This window comes from Cavia porcellus, unplaced genomic scaffold (assembly GCF_034190915.1).
Source record: "Cavia porcellus strain 051 isolate PalLab524CR breed Dunkin Hartley unplaced genomic scaffold, mCavPor4.1 scaffold_23, whole genome shotgun sequence".
Lineage (NCBI taxonomy): Eukaryota > Metazoa > Chordata > Mammalia > Rodentia > Caviidae > Cavia > Cavia porcellus.
The window spans coordinates 16,700,075-16,714,236 of NW_026947506.1; the positions used below are offsets into that span (position 1 = coordinate 16,700,075).

General features: G+C 38.4%; 1 protein-coding gene across 1 annotated transcript; it reads right to left on the reverse strand.

Annotated features, from left to right (window-relative positions):
• Window positions 1–12,279: 12,279 nt before the first annotated feature.
• LOC100714482 (speckle-type POZ protein-like) lies at window positions 12,280–13,591 on the reverse strand. The gene has a single exon (XM_063233661.1). The coding sequence runs from the start codon at window positions 13,470–13,472 to the stop codon at window positions 12,327–12,329; it is 1,146 nt and encodes a 381-aa protein (XP_063089731.1). The 5' UTR covers window positions 13,473–13,591; the 3' UTR covers window positions 12,280–12,326.
• Between the last annotated feature and the right edge of the window lie 571 nt (window positions 13,592–14,162).

The window sequence follows — 14,162 nt, forward strand, 5'->3', positions numbered from 1 at the left end:
CCAGAAAGCTTTAAAGCAATGGGTGTGGTTATTATGAATTCAGGAGGGCTCTGCCCCCATGATTGGAGGAACTCCTTTTTCCAGATTTTAACTAAGACATTGTTACCAGGTTTGAACACATGGAGTAGAGAATGCATAAGAAGAGAGCGTCACAGCAGCACAGTTTGCTGAAGGTCCCTTACAGTTTGAGGCACACCTTATATATGAGGGAAACAGGTGGATCCATAATACATTGCCTCTCCTGAGTCAGCAGCACCTTTTTGGGGAGACTCCAAACACAGAGTTTTAACAAGGGAAGAGGCACTCAAAGCACTCATATCTAGCTATTTATATATGGAAACTGATTTGGATACCCTGGATTCCTGATAACTCTATTCCACACCCTGTTGCCTCTCTGAAGGTCAAGTGTTCCCTGGTCACCACCTGAACCCATGGGCAGGCCTTTTATATTAGCAAAATATCACAGGTTTCCTTATCCTCATCTTAACCCTGTAATCTCTGCCACATGTGGATTTATCAATAATGCCTACCATACAACCCAATAAGGTTGGATTACTGCCAGCGGATCCCATCATGACTATAGTTAGTTTTCCTTGGGAAATGTGTAGAGGGGCAAGGTCTAACTCTTCCTTATTACTCCACCAGACCTGTTAGAAAGAAAAGGGAAAAGGCCAAAGTTTTCAAGTCTTGAATGGATGGAAACAGCATCCTTTGCTGTTGCTTCGTTAGAAGTACATAGTTTGATATGGGGAAAGAAGAATAAAAAGATGCACATCCTGTGGAGAATCTCCCTCACACCTCCAAGTTTGGAGCAAATTCAGACTAGTTCACTAAAAATATTTTAAAATTCCACCATGTCTGCTGTACTATACTACTACTGTGTTCACCAAACTACTGATAACAGAGAAAAAAAAAAACAAAACAAATTCCCAAGTAAGCCAAATGACAGTTACATAGCTAGGAAAACAAAACCTAATTAGAAGCTCTTACTTTGATCAGTAAGGTAGGTAATCAGATGTTACTGTCTTCTACCCATAGTCCACTGCTCCCTCAGCTGCTCTTTCGAGGCTCCTGCTTTTGGCCATTGTGAATCCCTTTCCAAGGAGGGTTTCCATGTGGGCAGTCACTCTGAGAGCTTTCAGAATATTAAGGAGTTCTGCAGAAATTAACCAATGTGACACTGAGTTCCGGAAAAAAGTGAGGTTTAATTCAAACTGAAGTAGTCTACCAGTGAGCCATTAAAACCACTAGCTAGTCACTACTCACTGCTATAATCCTTTGTCTGTTTCTGTTATAGATTGTGGAATGAAGTCACAAGCTTGGGGGGGGGTTCCAAGGGCATCACTCTTGCAGCATTATCATTGATTGGGAATGTTAGAAGATCTTACACATCTGGTTAATTGGCACACAGAATGTAGGAACCAGGCTGCTTGTTAGTTCTAAAGGAACACACTGGTTTTCCTTTCCATAGTTTCTATGGCTAGTTAAAGGAGAGGAGAAGGTCTTTTTGAATTTGGTCAAGGTTCATACACTGTTCTAAGTCTAAGTACTAAGTAGGTATCTGAAACGTAATTCATAATACATAAAATAGGTGAAATTTTCAACACTAGTGTTTAAGGGATTTCAAAAGGAAAAGACAGAGAAAAGAAAACAAAAGTGAGAGTTATGACTGTCCTCATATTATGGCTTGCAAAAATTTGTCTGCATATTAGTAACATACAAACACTTTGCCTGTGATTAAGACTATGAGTGGTGGACTATTTGATCTGGCAAAAGAAGTTCCAAGGCCATCCAATGTTGAGCTCCTGGCATGGATATTGTTGGTGTCAATTAACCAGATTTTTGTATTGAATCAAGCGCAAAGAATCAAACACAATGATTTAAAACACTGTAAATATCTGGGGATGTAGCTCAGTGCATGCATGCACAGCAAGCACCAGGACCTGAGTACAATTCTTGTTACCATAAAAAAAAATTAAAAAAAAATAAAAGTGATTTTCACCATAAAAAAGCTGTAGTAAGGGTTGAGATGATAAAGATTGAGCTGAGATATAGATTGTGGAGGAATAAAATGAATAGAAAAGACGGTCTGAGGGCACCACAGGAAGGCTCTTATCTCCAATTATTTTGGCCTCAAAATGGCAGAAATGAAAGATTTTGCTTTAAGTGAAAACTGTAGAGCATCATGTTCCAGGATGATAGTGATCACATGAGATCCCAAAATGCTGGTAAACACACTAGCTTCCAGAATGGGGGCTGCATAGTGCATTTACTCCTCGCAATGAAGTATACAGTGCTCGTGGATACAGATCCTACACCCATGCCATCAGGAGAGGACAAAGCCTGCTACTTCATCAGCTGGTAGCAAACATTGGCAGCATCCACTTATACTGGCTGTAGGTGCATACAGAAATCAAAGCTCTGAGGTTGGAAAGTAAGCCTGTCAGTGTGCCCCTGAGAGGGCAACGTGTGATGCTGTGAAGGTGAGGGCTAAAGGGCATAGGATTTCTCACAAGTTTGGAAAAGCCAGAATCATGCAGTGTCTAAGGAATCTTGCAAGGAGTGAGCTAATCTAGCTTAATGGAGAATCCATGAGAATTAGCATCACCCAAAATAATGTAGTGGTGGAATTATCAAATCTCATTGCAGCTTCCAACTTACCAAAAATAGCTTTGGATGTTTCATGTGGAAGTCAAGATTTAATGTTTGACCTAATGGGTTTTAGGCTCTTAGGGTACCATTCCTCCACACCCTCCTGTTTGTACCCTTTGCAGTGATAATGTTTATCTTACACCTCTGAATGTTGGATGGCTTAAATTTATTTTCATTTCCCTTACAAGAGGTTACAATTAAGAGTTTCTTTTCCATTCACTTTCAGAGGAAAATTGGGGCCTGGATTTTTCATTTTTGGCAACTCTTAGAGATGGACTAAATGTCTTTTGCACAAATTATGTGCATGAGGTTTGGACATCAGCAACAGAATGTGAAGCTTTGAGTCTGTGTGTCCCTTCAAATTGTCATGCAGCTATGGATGTGAGCTTCGAGAGTTTGTGAATGTCTCATGGTACAATGCTGGGCTTATGGGTGTGTGGAGTAAACCGAAGTGGGTATGGGCCATATAAAAATTAAGAGACAGAAAGGGTCTTCTCTCCATGATCCTCTCCTTTGCTCTTGATCCTTGTGTTCTTTTAAACTACCACTGATCTCTACATTGTGACCCTTTCCCTTGGAGATAGTTGATGACTGACTGAAATCTCCATCACCTATGAGCTAAATAAACCTTTCCTTCTTTAATTTCGAATGTGACACCAGGCTTTCTATGGCTACTCGGAGCCAATTCCTTGGAAGGTTGCAGGGCCCTGCAGTACTGGGAAAGATTCCCTTTGGAGACCGGGATTGGCTTGTGAAACTTTAAAGGACTTAAAAGAAAAAGACCTTCACCACCTTCTTAAATGGGAGGTATGTGGCTTGGCAACTGAACAGTCAACCGTGTTGGGCCCTCTAATTTACATGGCACAGGAACTCATCTGGGAGGATGAAATACAGGACATGACTTCTGATCTGTATTCAAAAGGGAATGAGATATTTAAAGCTAATGTAGGATTTCCTAACAGGTGTAGATGTGTCCCAATCCCACAGCCAGCAGAAGCCACTGTGTAGTTCAGTACAGAGGCACTCCAGTTAGAAACAAAAAACTCAATTCAAATGCATGGGAAGAGTTTCAGGCAGTGTGGCCATGTGAGACTCATGAAGGAGTTTCCCTACATTTGTGCACATATATTTGTTTTATTTGCAGTGGGCTGACACTTCAGAAGCTCAGGAGTAATACATGGGGCATGATCTCTTGTGTTGTGCCAACATATGGCAAGACACATGACAGCATGGCCAAAAAGCTGAGGCTAGGCTATGGAGAATTGAGATATAAACCCTGACTCTCATTGGAAGGGTCTTAACAGTTGCCAGGCAAATGCACTGCAGTGCTGGGATGCCTGAGGAATAATACTGAAGTCTGAAGATATAAGCATCTGTCCACAGGCAAGGACCATAAACTTAGCCCTCCAGGTTGAACTCCTCACTCAATATATAGCTCAATTTTTGATTGCTAAGTGCCAGCCTAGGTTGTTGCTTTTGGATGTAACTGTTCAAATGAAAGAAGGGGTTTCATAAAACCATACATTTCTTTGTTCGTTAATGAAAACATGAAGAGGTCATTGTGCCCAGTTAAAATCAAATGTTACATATATATGACCCAGACCTTAGAGGAGATAGGATTGGGGAATCCACTGTTTCCTTTAAGGCTGGGGAGATCTAAGGACACCTGAGGATTTGAACTCAGATGTCTAGCCCAGGATAAGAGGGATACAGTTACATAACAATGATAGTACAGAACAAGACACATGCACTGCTTAATGCAGCATGCAAGAATGTAAATATAAGATAAGAAGCTGTATAAGAATCATACAATTAAGAATGTAAATATAAGATAATAAGCTCTATAAGAGTCATACAATAAAGATTGTAAAGATGCAAAGCAGACTTTTGCTATGGCCCTTTTCTTTGTTCCATGCAGCCTACAATTGTTTCACATGGATTGCATATGTGAATTCTTTATCCTTGTGACCTCACCCTTGAAAATCTTGCATGGGCTCCTGGAGTGCACTGGCAAAGAGAATGATATTTCTCTTTTTTGGAGAAAATGCTTAGTTGATTACTAAGAAAAGTAATCAACAGAAAGACAAGTATGGTAGTGTCCTACACACAATGTATAAATATGTGTGAATGCAAAACTGCTCCCCAAGTATTTTAATCTCATTTTCATTTGCATGATTAGTGTCTTTATTTCTGAGTCACAGAGATATATGCGTCAATATTTCTAAATCACACCATAATGACATCTTACAGGCTCTATCACTGAGATAACGACCAGTATATTAAACACCAGCAGTGTTCTCATCAAATTCCATGAAACCTGATATATTTATGTGGACATGGTAAGAAATCTGTCCAGTCACTGGGCATTTAGCTCAGCGCCATAAGCTCCTGCCTTGCCAGCAGGCAGTGGTGAGTTCAATCACTGGTACGGATGAAAATGAAAAGACAAAAAAAAAAAAAAAAAGAAAAGAAAAAAGAAAAAAGAAATCTGTCCAAACTGTTCTCTTTTAGCAGACTTAACACCTTATTTCATAATTGTAATAGCACCAATCAGCATCATCTTCAACTTTCATATCAGTACAATCTCCAAGTTGAATATTTTCCACCTGCCCTTAGTTATTTTTAGATCTGGAACAGTCCTTCAAATATGAGCTATTAGATATACTTCGTCTCTATAGATTTTGATATTTCAACATTCCAAAGGTAATTTTTTGTGCAAAGCAAATACAAATAGAAACCATGTACAACATGAAATGTTTCCTCTGTATAGCTCTTTTAACAATAATGAACCACTGCATTTAAAGTTGGAAGGAAGTTTCCACTGCATTTAAAGTTGGAAGGAAGTTTCCACTACCCAGAAAAATAAATAAATGTCAGTCTTGAAGGTGAATTTGAACAGTTTTCCATGTAACTCTGTTTGTGCAGGAATTGGTGGAAAGCCAGGCTTCTGGCATGACTGATGGAAGGTGGGAAATTGCTTTTGCCTCTAACACAGACCTAGGGTTGTATTTCATTTGAATGGGCCCAAAATAGTTCAGGTTCTTGTGTACAATTTCCAGGCATATGCACATGCTTAGTAATAAGTTGTTGTTTATTGAGAACACACAATGACAGCACGAAGAATAGGCTGAATTTTAAGTGCAAGGGAGAAGGAAGAGGAATGGAACCTTCATTGTATCCAGCATACAGGACATAAGGATTCAGATCCAGGTGTCTCCCATAAGGGTCAGATCCCTCTCATTCACATGCCTGCTGTGGTTGCCAGATACATTTTATCACAGGTGTCTCCCACGGTGGTCAGACACCTCTAACTCCAGGGTGATCCTATCCCATGCCTTATTGTTGTCAATAAAGTGCCACCTTACAGTGACTATAACTGTAAACTAAATATGAACTAATGATAAACATAATCACACAAGTAGTGTTTTTAGTTGGATAAAGGAAAGAGAATGGATCACTTAATCTCTCTGTTTCTAAATATACTGCTAATGCTTCCAGCACATGGACCTCCTTCATAGTTCATTTGTTTATATGATAGTCTTATTCACATAGATGTTGAAAAATGTAACAGAATGTCTTCATTAGGAGTTTCAGTATTTGCAGCATGCAACTTTTGGTGACACAGATAAGTTGGGGCTTTAGGGGAACTTCCAGGGGATTTGATCAGATCATTAGAGGCTTCCCAAGTGCAGTTGGTAACTTCCTTGCTTTAAAGGACTATAAATTATGAGAAATGCCTGCTCATCTTCTGTCATATTGTTACTTATACATGAGCAAACAGCAGGTGTTGTTTTCAAAATAATCTCCTCTTAATGTTTTACAGGCATTAATCCTTTTAAGATTGGGACCACTACACAGAGAGAAGTATTTTTCCCTGGGGATGGGTCTGCCCCTCAGCCATAAACATTCCAGAACTATGACACCAAGCTGATGACCTGGTGTATGACCAAATATGCACCAGCCCATATGCTAATGCTCAAAAGCTTGCCTCCCATTATTGTAAGGGAGTCCATTTAGCCCCCATATCTGAATGTGACCCTTCAACCACGTAACCTTCTGTCCTTGCCTGGTTTCTGTCTAGAATTTAAAGAACATACTATTGTTTCTTTTGTAAATTTATACTTTCAATATAAACTCCATCTCAAAAATTCACCTACACTAAATCACTGTGAGACAGATTTGTACTCTGAGAAGCTGTAGCATTAGATCCTGGTTCTGCACAATTTTATCCTTTAATCCACTCTGCTACATATCTTATTGCACTTTGAATATTATTTTATATTTGATTTAGTGAAGAAATGTGTAATTTCAAAATTATAGATTCATTTCTTACAAAATATTATTTATGTTTTCAAAAAGGAAAAATAATAAATTTGGGTGTTTTCTCAAGTAGGAAGATGAGTTAATCAGAAGAAACTGGGATGAACCTCCACAAGCAGTAAGTCAGGTATGGAGAGCTGAGAAATATGTGTTGTACTACTTTTCACACAGAATGTAATAAAGAATTTCCAATTTTGCACTTTTTGTTTTGTTTAAAGGGGAGGAGAGAATGGAAGTGATATAAAACTAAAGGGGGGGCAGGGATTTAGCTCAGCAGAATAAGCACCTGCCTTGCAAGCACGTATTCTTGAGTTTTATCCTTGGTACAAAAAAAAAAAACCTAAAGGGGGAAAATAACATAACACTTTTTCCCCACAATACGTAAAACTATAGTTCCTTTCAAGATATATGAACTCTGAGTGAAGTATTTTTTCATTTTAAAAACTTTCAAGCTGCTTGAGTGGCTGTACAGAGATTTTCATGAGTGAGGTTGCAAAGATCAGAGAAACATGTAGGTAAAAGCTTGGCAACAGCCAGTAATTTAGTTCAGCTGCACAAAAGCTTGCCTGGCAAGCCCTTGGTACTGCAAAACCCTGTCCTACAATAACAAAAGCATAAACAAAAATCATTAGAGATAGTTAAAACCTCCTGCATTTTTACTGTATAATTCCTACACAGGTGTTTTTTTCATATTTTCATTCTTACACAGTGCCATAACCAAGCAATGAGTGTTCACTTGTGCTAAGTCAGAATTAAATAACTATATCCCACTGTGCACTTGGTCTGGACAAGTGAATTCATATCCTTGGTGCTCTTAGATGCCTCTTATCTTTGAAAGTGTCTGAGTGGCTCCAAACGAACACCAAGAGTGATTTTTGGAAGTGAAGCCTTTTCAATGCAATCTCCTCCTGCCTCTTTTTTCCTCTACTCCTAACTTTCAGGAGAGGATTTTATGGTGTCTTGTGTTCTTACAAACAGTAAGTGCAAGCAGTGAGCGAGATTTTTTTGAGACCTGTAAAGCGATGAAGCATCTTTGCAAATATGCATGTTTTACCACCGTTGTAAGGATGGAGATTTGATTCCCTCAACATGAAATCCCCTGGAATACACACATTGATTCTGCGTTTTCCACCTTTGTTTTTCATTTTATTAAATCTGAACATTTTTCCCTATTTCTTGCTCCAGGAACTTCATGATTACTGTGCTGCATCTAAGACAGAGTATTTTACACTACCCCTGCTGGGCTGTAGAGACTAGTGCCTAAAAGGCAGGCCAGCTCTAGGCCAGTGAGCAAAGGGATTCATCACTGTGTTTTCCTAATGTCAAAATGACCAAGTTCTGGGTCTTCTTTACTCCCATCCCAAAAATTGCTTAGTGCCATTATAAACCTACGGTGCTCTAACCCTGGGTGGCATAGGAATCATAAGCCCACCTCCAAAACTACTCAGGCTTTTGAATATCTGATGTAGAAAAAGGGCAAGGAGTCAAACAATTGTGCAAACTAAGATGAAATTTTATTTAGGAAAAAAGAGAAAAAGATAAAAGCCACTTTGAGCAGTGAGGGCCCAGTGGTAGCTGATTCTGAGTGTATCTCTGATCCCTTCCCTGAGTGCAGCTTCATTCCATATGTTTGTATATCTCCCTGCTAGGTGTTTTGGTGTTAATTTGAATTCAGCATTGAAACATTCAGTGGGAGAGAACTATAGACCGATCTCCCTAATGAACACAGATGCAAAAATCCTCAATAAAATATTGGCAAATAGGATCCAGCAAATCATCAAGAAGATTATACACCATGACCAGGTGGGATTCATCCCAGGAATGCAAGGATGGTTCAACATACGCAAATCAATAAATGTAATCCACCATATCAATAAAGCCAAAAATAAGAATCACATGATCATCTCTATAGATGCAGAAAAAGCCTTCGATAAGGTCCAACACTTATTCATGATAAGAACTTTACAGAAAATTGGAATAAATGGTCTTTACCTCAATATAATAAAGGCCATTTATGACAAACCAACAGCCAGCATCATCCTAAATGGCCAAAAATTGAAAGGCTTTACTTTAAAATCGGGTACAAGACAAGGATGTCCTTTATCACCACTCCTATTTAATATAGTACTGGAAGTACTAGCCAGAGCAATTAGGCAAGAAAGAGAAATAAAAGGGGTAAAGATAGGAAAAGAAGAAGTTAAATTATCATTGTTTGCAGATGACATGATACTCTACATAGAAGACCCCCTAAACTCCATTGAAATACTCTTAGATACAATAAATAAATTCAGTAATGTGGCTGGATACAAAATCAATACTCAGAAATCAATAACATTCCTATACACGAACAACAAAATTACAGAGAGGGAAATAAGAGAAACTGGACTATTCACATTAGCAAGCAAAAAAATGAAATATTTAGGAATTACTCTTACGAAAGAAGTGAAAGACTTATACAGTGAAAATTATAATACACTGAAAAAGGAAATTGAAGATGATCTCAGAAAATGGAAAGACATCCCTTGCTCATGGATAGGAAGAACAAACATTGTGAAAATGGCCATTCTCCCAAAACTGTTATACAGATTCAATGCAATCCCAATAGAAATACCATCAACATACCTTATAGATCTAGAGAAATCACTCCTAAATTTCATCTGGAACCAGAAGAGACCTAGAATCACAAAGGCAATTCTAAGCAGCAAAGACAAAGCAGGAGGCATCACAATCCCTGACTTGAAGTTATACTACAAAGCAACAGTAGTAAAATCAACATGGTATTGGAATCAAAACAGAGCTGAAGATCAGTGGAATAGATTAGAAGATACAACCACAACTACGAACACACTCAACCACCTTATTTTTGATAAAGGAGCCAAGCAGGTTCACTGGAAGAACGACAGTCTCTTTAATAAATGGTGCTGGAAAAACTGGCTCTCCATTTGCCGAAAACTAAAGCTAGACCCATGTCTATCACCATGTACTAAATTAAAATCTAAATGGGTCAAAGATCTGAATATTAAAACAGAAACACTAAATCTATTGGAAGACAAAATAGGTAGAAACCTTGGAGACATAGGAGTAGGTAAAGAATTCATGAACAGGACTCAAACCGCACGGGAAATACTTCCCAGAATCAATAACTGGGACCACTTCTCATTAAAAAGTTTCTGCATGTCAAAAGAAATCTCCAGCATAGTGAAAAGAAAACCCACAAACTGGGAAAAGATTTTAGTGAACTCTCTCTCAGACAAGGGCCTCTTGTCTAAAACATACAAAGAATTAAAGAAACTCAGACCTCCGAAATTCAAAGATCCAATCCAAAAATGGGCATCTGAGATGAATATGCAATTCTCAGATGAAGAAATGCAAATGGCAAATAAATACATGAAAAAATGCTCATCACCATTGGTCATTAGAGAAATGCAAATTAAAACCACACTGAGATACCATCTCACTCCTGAAAGAATGGCCAGGATCAAGAAAACCGACAACAAATGCTGGAGAGGCTGTGGGGAAAAAGGAACTCTCCTGCACTGCTGGTGGGAGTGTAGACTGGTACAGCCTTTGTGGAGATCTGTCTGGAGATTTCTCAAAAAGTTGGGACTGGAAATCCCATTTATTCCAGCTATTCCACTTCTAGGCATATTCCCAGAAGAACTGAAAGCATCATACCACAGTGATATATGTGCACCTATGTTTATAGCAGCACAATTTGTAATCGCCAGATCTTGGAAACAACCCAAGTGCCCATCAACTGAGGAATGGATAAAAAAGTTGTGGTATTTCTATACAATGGAGTATTATTCAGCTATAAAGAAGGATCACATTGAGATATTTATCAATAAATGGGCGCAGCTTGAGACCATACTCATAAGTGAAATAAATCAATCTCGCATGTGTGAATACCGAATAGTTTCCCTAATGTAAGTAATGATTCAAATATATAAAAATATGTGGTAATCATGATTCCCCATTAGGTGGCCTTGAAGCCTTATAAAGTTTTCACTCATTAATTAGAAAGGCTTTATTCTGGGCTTCTTGATATGAAAATATTTGAAGCTAGAGTATATGAAGTTTTACCCAAATATTTCAAGGAAAAAGACACTATGGTAACTACTATTAAGTCAGGTTATAAGGTGGTGAAGTACTAGGTTGTTGAAACAGTCATGCTGTGACCTCTATTGTTATATTGTTACGTCCTGTTTTATCTCAATCTCCCCCTTATTGTTTCAAAAAAAATTATTTAGTCATTTCTTATGTTTGTCTTAATTAAAGAAAAAATTCAAAAAAATTAGGATATATGAATAGTAACTCTTTTCGATTTCCTATTAACTTGTTTTGAAGTCCTGTAATACTCCCACGATCTTGTTTTGACTGATTAGACTCTGTTCCATTCTATATGATAGTATCAAGTTTGAAGACATAGGCAACTACTTTGAAGACAATAAGATTCACTAAGATACCCATTCTGGTTTGACTATTGTCTTCTTTGGAAGTCCTGTAATGTTTACAACGCCTAAGTTTTATTGGTCTTGTTCTCTACTGTTTTGTCCAACTTTATAATATCTAATGAGATAGACAATTCTTTTTAAGGAAACAAGGGACAACGTTGATAACCATTGTTGATAAACTTGTACTCTGTTCTACACCATGTGCTATGTCTATCCTTGGTATTGACTGACAGCTTTGTTTTGCCATATTTGACTGTATTCTCCCCCCCCCAAAGAAAGTAATAAGCACTAAGGAGTAATAAAATCCAAGATGTGTAAATTTTGTTGTAAAAAAGAGAGGGAAAAAAAAAAGAAAAAGAGCTCTAACGGATATAACAGCAAGTGTGTTTGGGGGTGTTAAATAGCTGACTTTATCAATGTTTTTGGAACATTGAACACAGCTGTTTGCAGTCTCCCTGTTTGAATGTCCACCTTGTGTTCTTTGATACTGTGATTTGAGGAACTATTTTCAAGAAAATAGTGTGTAATCTACTAGCAGGTAATTTCTTACTGTTATGGTTTTTTGTTTTGTTTTGTTTTGTTTTGTTTTGTAGTTCTGTATTGCGTGTACCCTTACGCCGCTTTGGTTTGTTTTGTGTTTTTCTCTTTTTCCTCTTAAATAAAAAAAAAAAAAAAAGAAACATTCAGTGGGTACGGTATTATAAAAGACATATTTCTGATGGTCTATAAATTATACTCTCAGGACATTGCCAAATTAAACTTCTCTTAAAATGTAAAAGCCTTACCCCCTTTTTATGAGCATAAGAGGGGGTTCCATCTGTCCCTAGAGAGGGATACTTCAGTGTTTCTTCATAGCAGGTGAAAGTTCAGCAGATTGCCTGGCGTAATCAGGGTTAAGAGCTAGCAAATGAAGCCACAGGTTTGGGAAGATACATGGAGCCTTGGGCGAGATGGCATCTTAATACTGCCTGAGACACTTGCATTGGGGTGTATGCAATTACACTGCATGGAAGTCCTAGAGCGATCCACTTCAGCAACCAAGCGAGGGTGTGACTGAACCATTGCCTTCCACTTGGAGGTCTCCCGGATGTCTGAAATATGATAGTTAATGAAATGCATTGCAAAGGTTTTCAACAGATATGCACTATAGAGGTCTGCAAAAATGAGGATTTCCACCGCATTCTCTTTGGGAAAGTTTTTGCAGAGGTCGATCTCACACAGGAGCTTCAGGAGATGTAGGCCATACTTGTCTGCAGCTGCCAGCAGATCAGGTGCCATTGCACTGAGGTTTGGTGCCTTTCCAGTATAGATGAAGAACATCAGTTCCTTAAAAACCTCAGGCTCCATATCCTTGATTTCTATTCGATTAGTTTTGCTCTCTTGCATTTCATGTTGAAACATGGCACAGAAAACTTGAGAACGAGCTGCTAAGATGGCTTTGTGAGCCTGGAATTCCTGGCCAGCCACACACACACAACAATCTGTGAACCAGGAACTCTTCCACAGACTTCCTAGGTCCTCTGCCAAACAGCACTCTGGAACCTTCAGAGTATTCATGGTATTTTGGCAGGATATATTGCTGGAATATTGTGCCACTTTAACCTCACAAAAGAAAGTAAGCCTGTCATCAGGGAGAAGGTCAGTGGTTGCATCGAAAATAAAATGCCTAAGAATGAAATGTTTGAATCCCCAGTACCTGCCTTGCACAAATCGATATGGTTGGTGACTAGCCTTCTCTTTGGTTTTCTCTCCGTTGGCATTCAGAATGTAAAATTTAAATTTTGCCAGCACTTCTCTCGTTGGACTTTGGATCAATTTGAGATATAGGGAAAGGTAATCTTTGCTTTCTTCATCGATCCCTTTTGGGTACAGTCGTAAGCCCCATTTCAGTTTATCATTTTGCTGTGATGAAAAAGTTGAACTTTCAATGCATTTACCTATTTGCTTTGTGCAAAAGCTAAAGTTACTGATGGTCCACTGATAGGAGAATTTCACTACTTTGATGTCTGTGGTGTGTCTGCTGTCCACTACTGGCCCACTCGACATTTCTGCTGGGGCTGGAGTCTGAACAACCGTTGAAATCAGTTGTGTGAAAGTGAAAGGAAGTTTCACAAGTCACAAGGCAAAGATTTCTTTCTTCCCCAGATGGTAGAGTTTTCACACCTGTCAACAACTCCAAGAGGAGTAGGGCAGTTTTTCAGTCACAAAGTGGAGAGCCTGTTGTATAGATTAAAAAAGCAATTATTTATAAATTTATTTGCCAATATTTGCTAGGATATTGTCGTAGCTTGGTATGACTGATGCAATCTTGTTCCCTTTATTTGATTAGTGTGCTCTATTTGCTCCAGACTTGGAATAATTACTTTGAGTACAATCATATGAGGAAAGCAAATGTACTACACCCATAAGAGAAAAATTAACTGCTCAACAAGAAGTAGGATAAAGATGTCAACCAAAAATTAATTTAGGATTCTAACTAAGCTCTTTCCAATAGGATGTTCTTTTTGTTTTAACAGCTTTGTAACCTTCCTGTTCAGCAGCACTACATGGGATTCTGAAACAGAATCTATATGTGTGTTGTTGCTGAGCTCACCTAATAAAATTCCAAATGCGTGAATTAGGCTGCTTGGATTCCTGAATTATGCACAAAGCCACATAATTTGGGCATCACTCAGGTTTCCAATTTAAGAATTTATATGATCCAAGTGTCTCTTGTTGCAATTACTCCTCAGGGTG

Excerpts from the sequence above, each read along its gene's own strand:
- LOC100714482 (XM_063233661.1), bottom strand. The coding sequence starts at position 13,472 with ATGTCGAGTGGGCCAGTAGTGGACAGCAGACACACCACAGACATCAAA.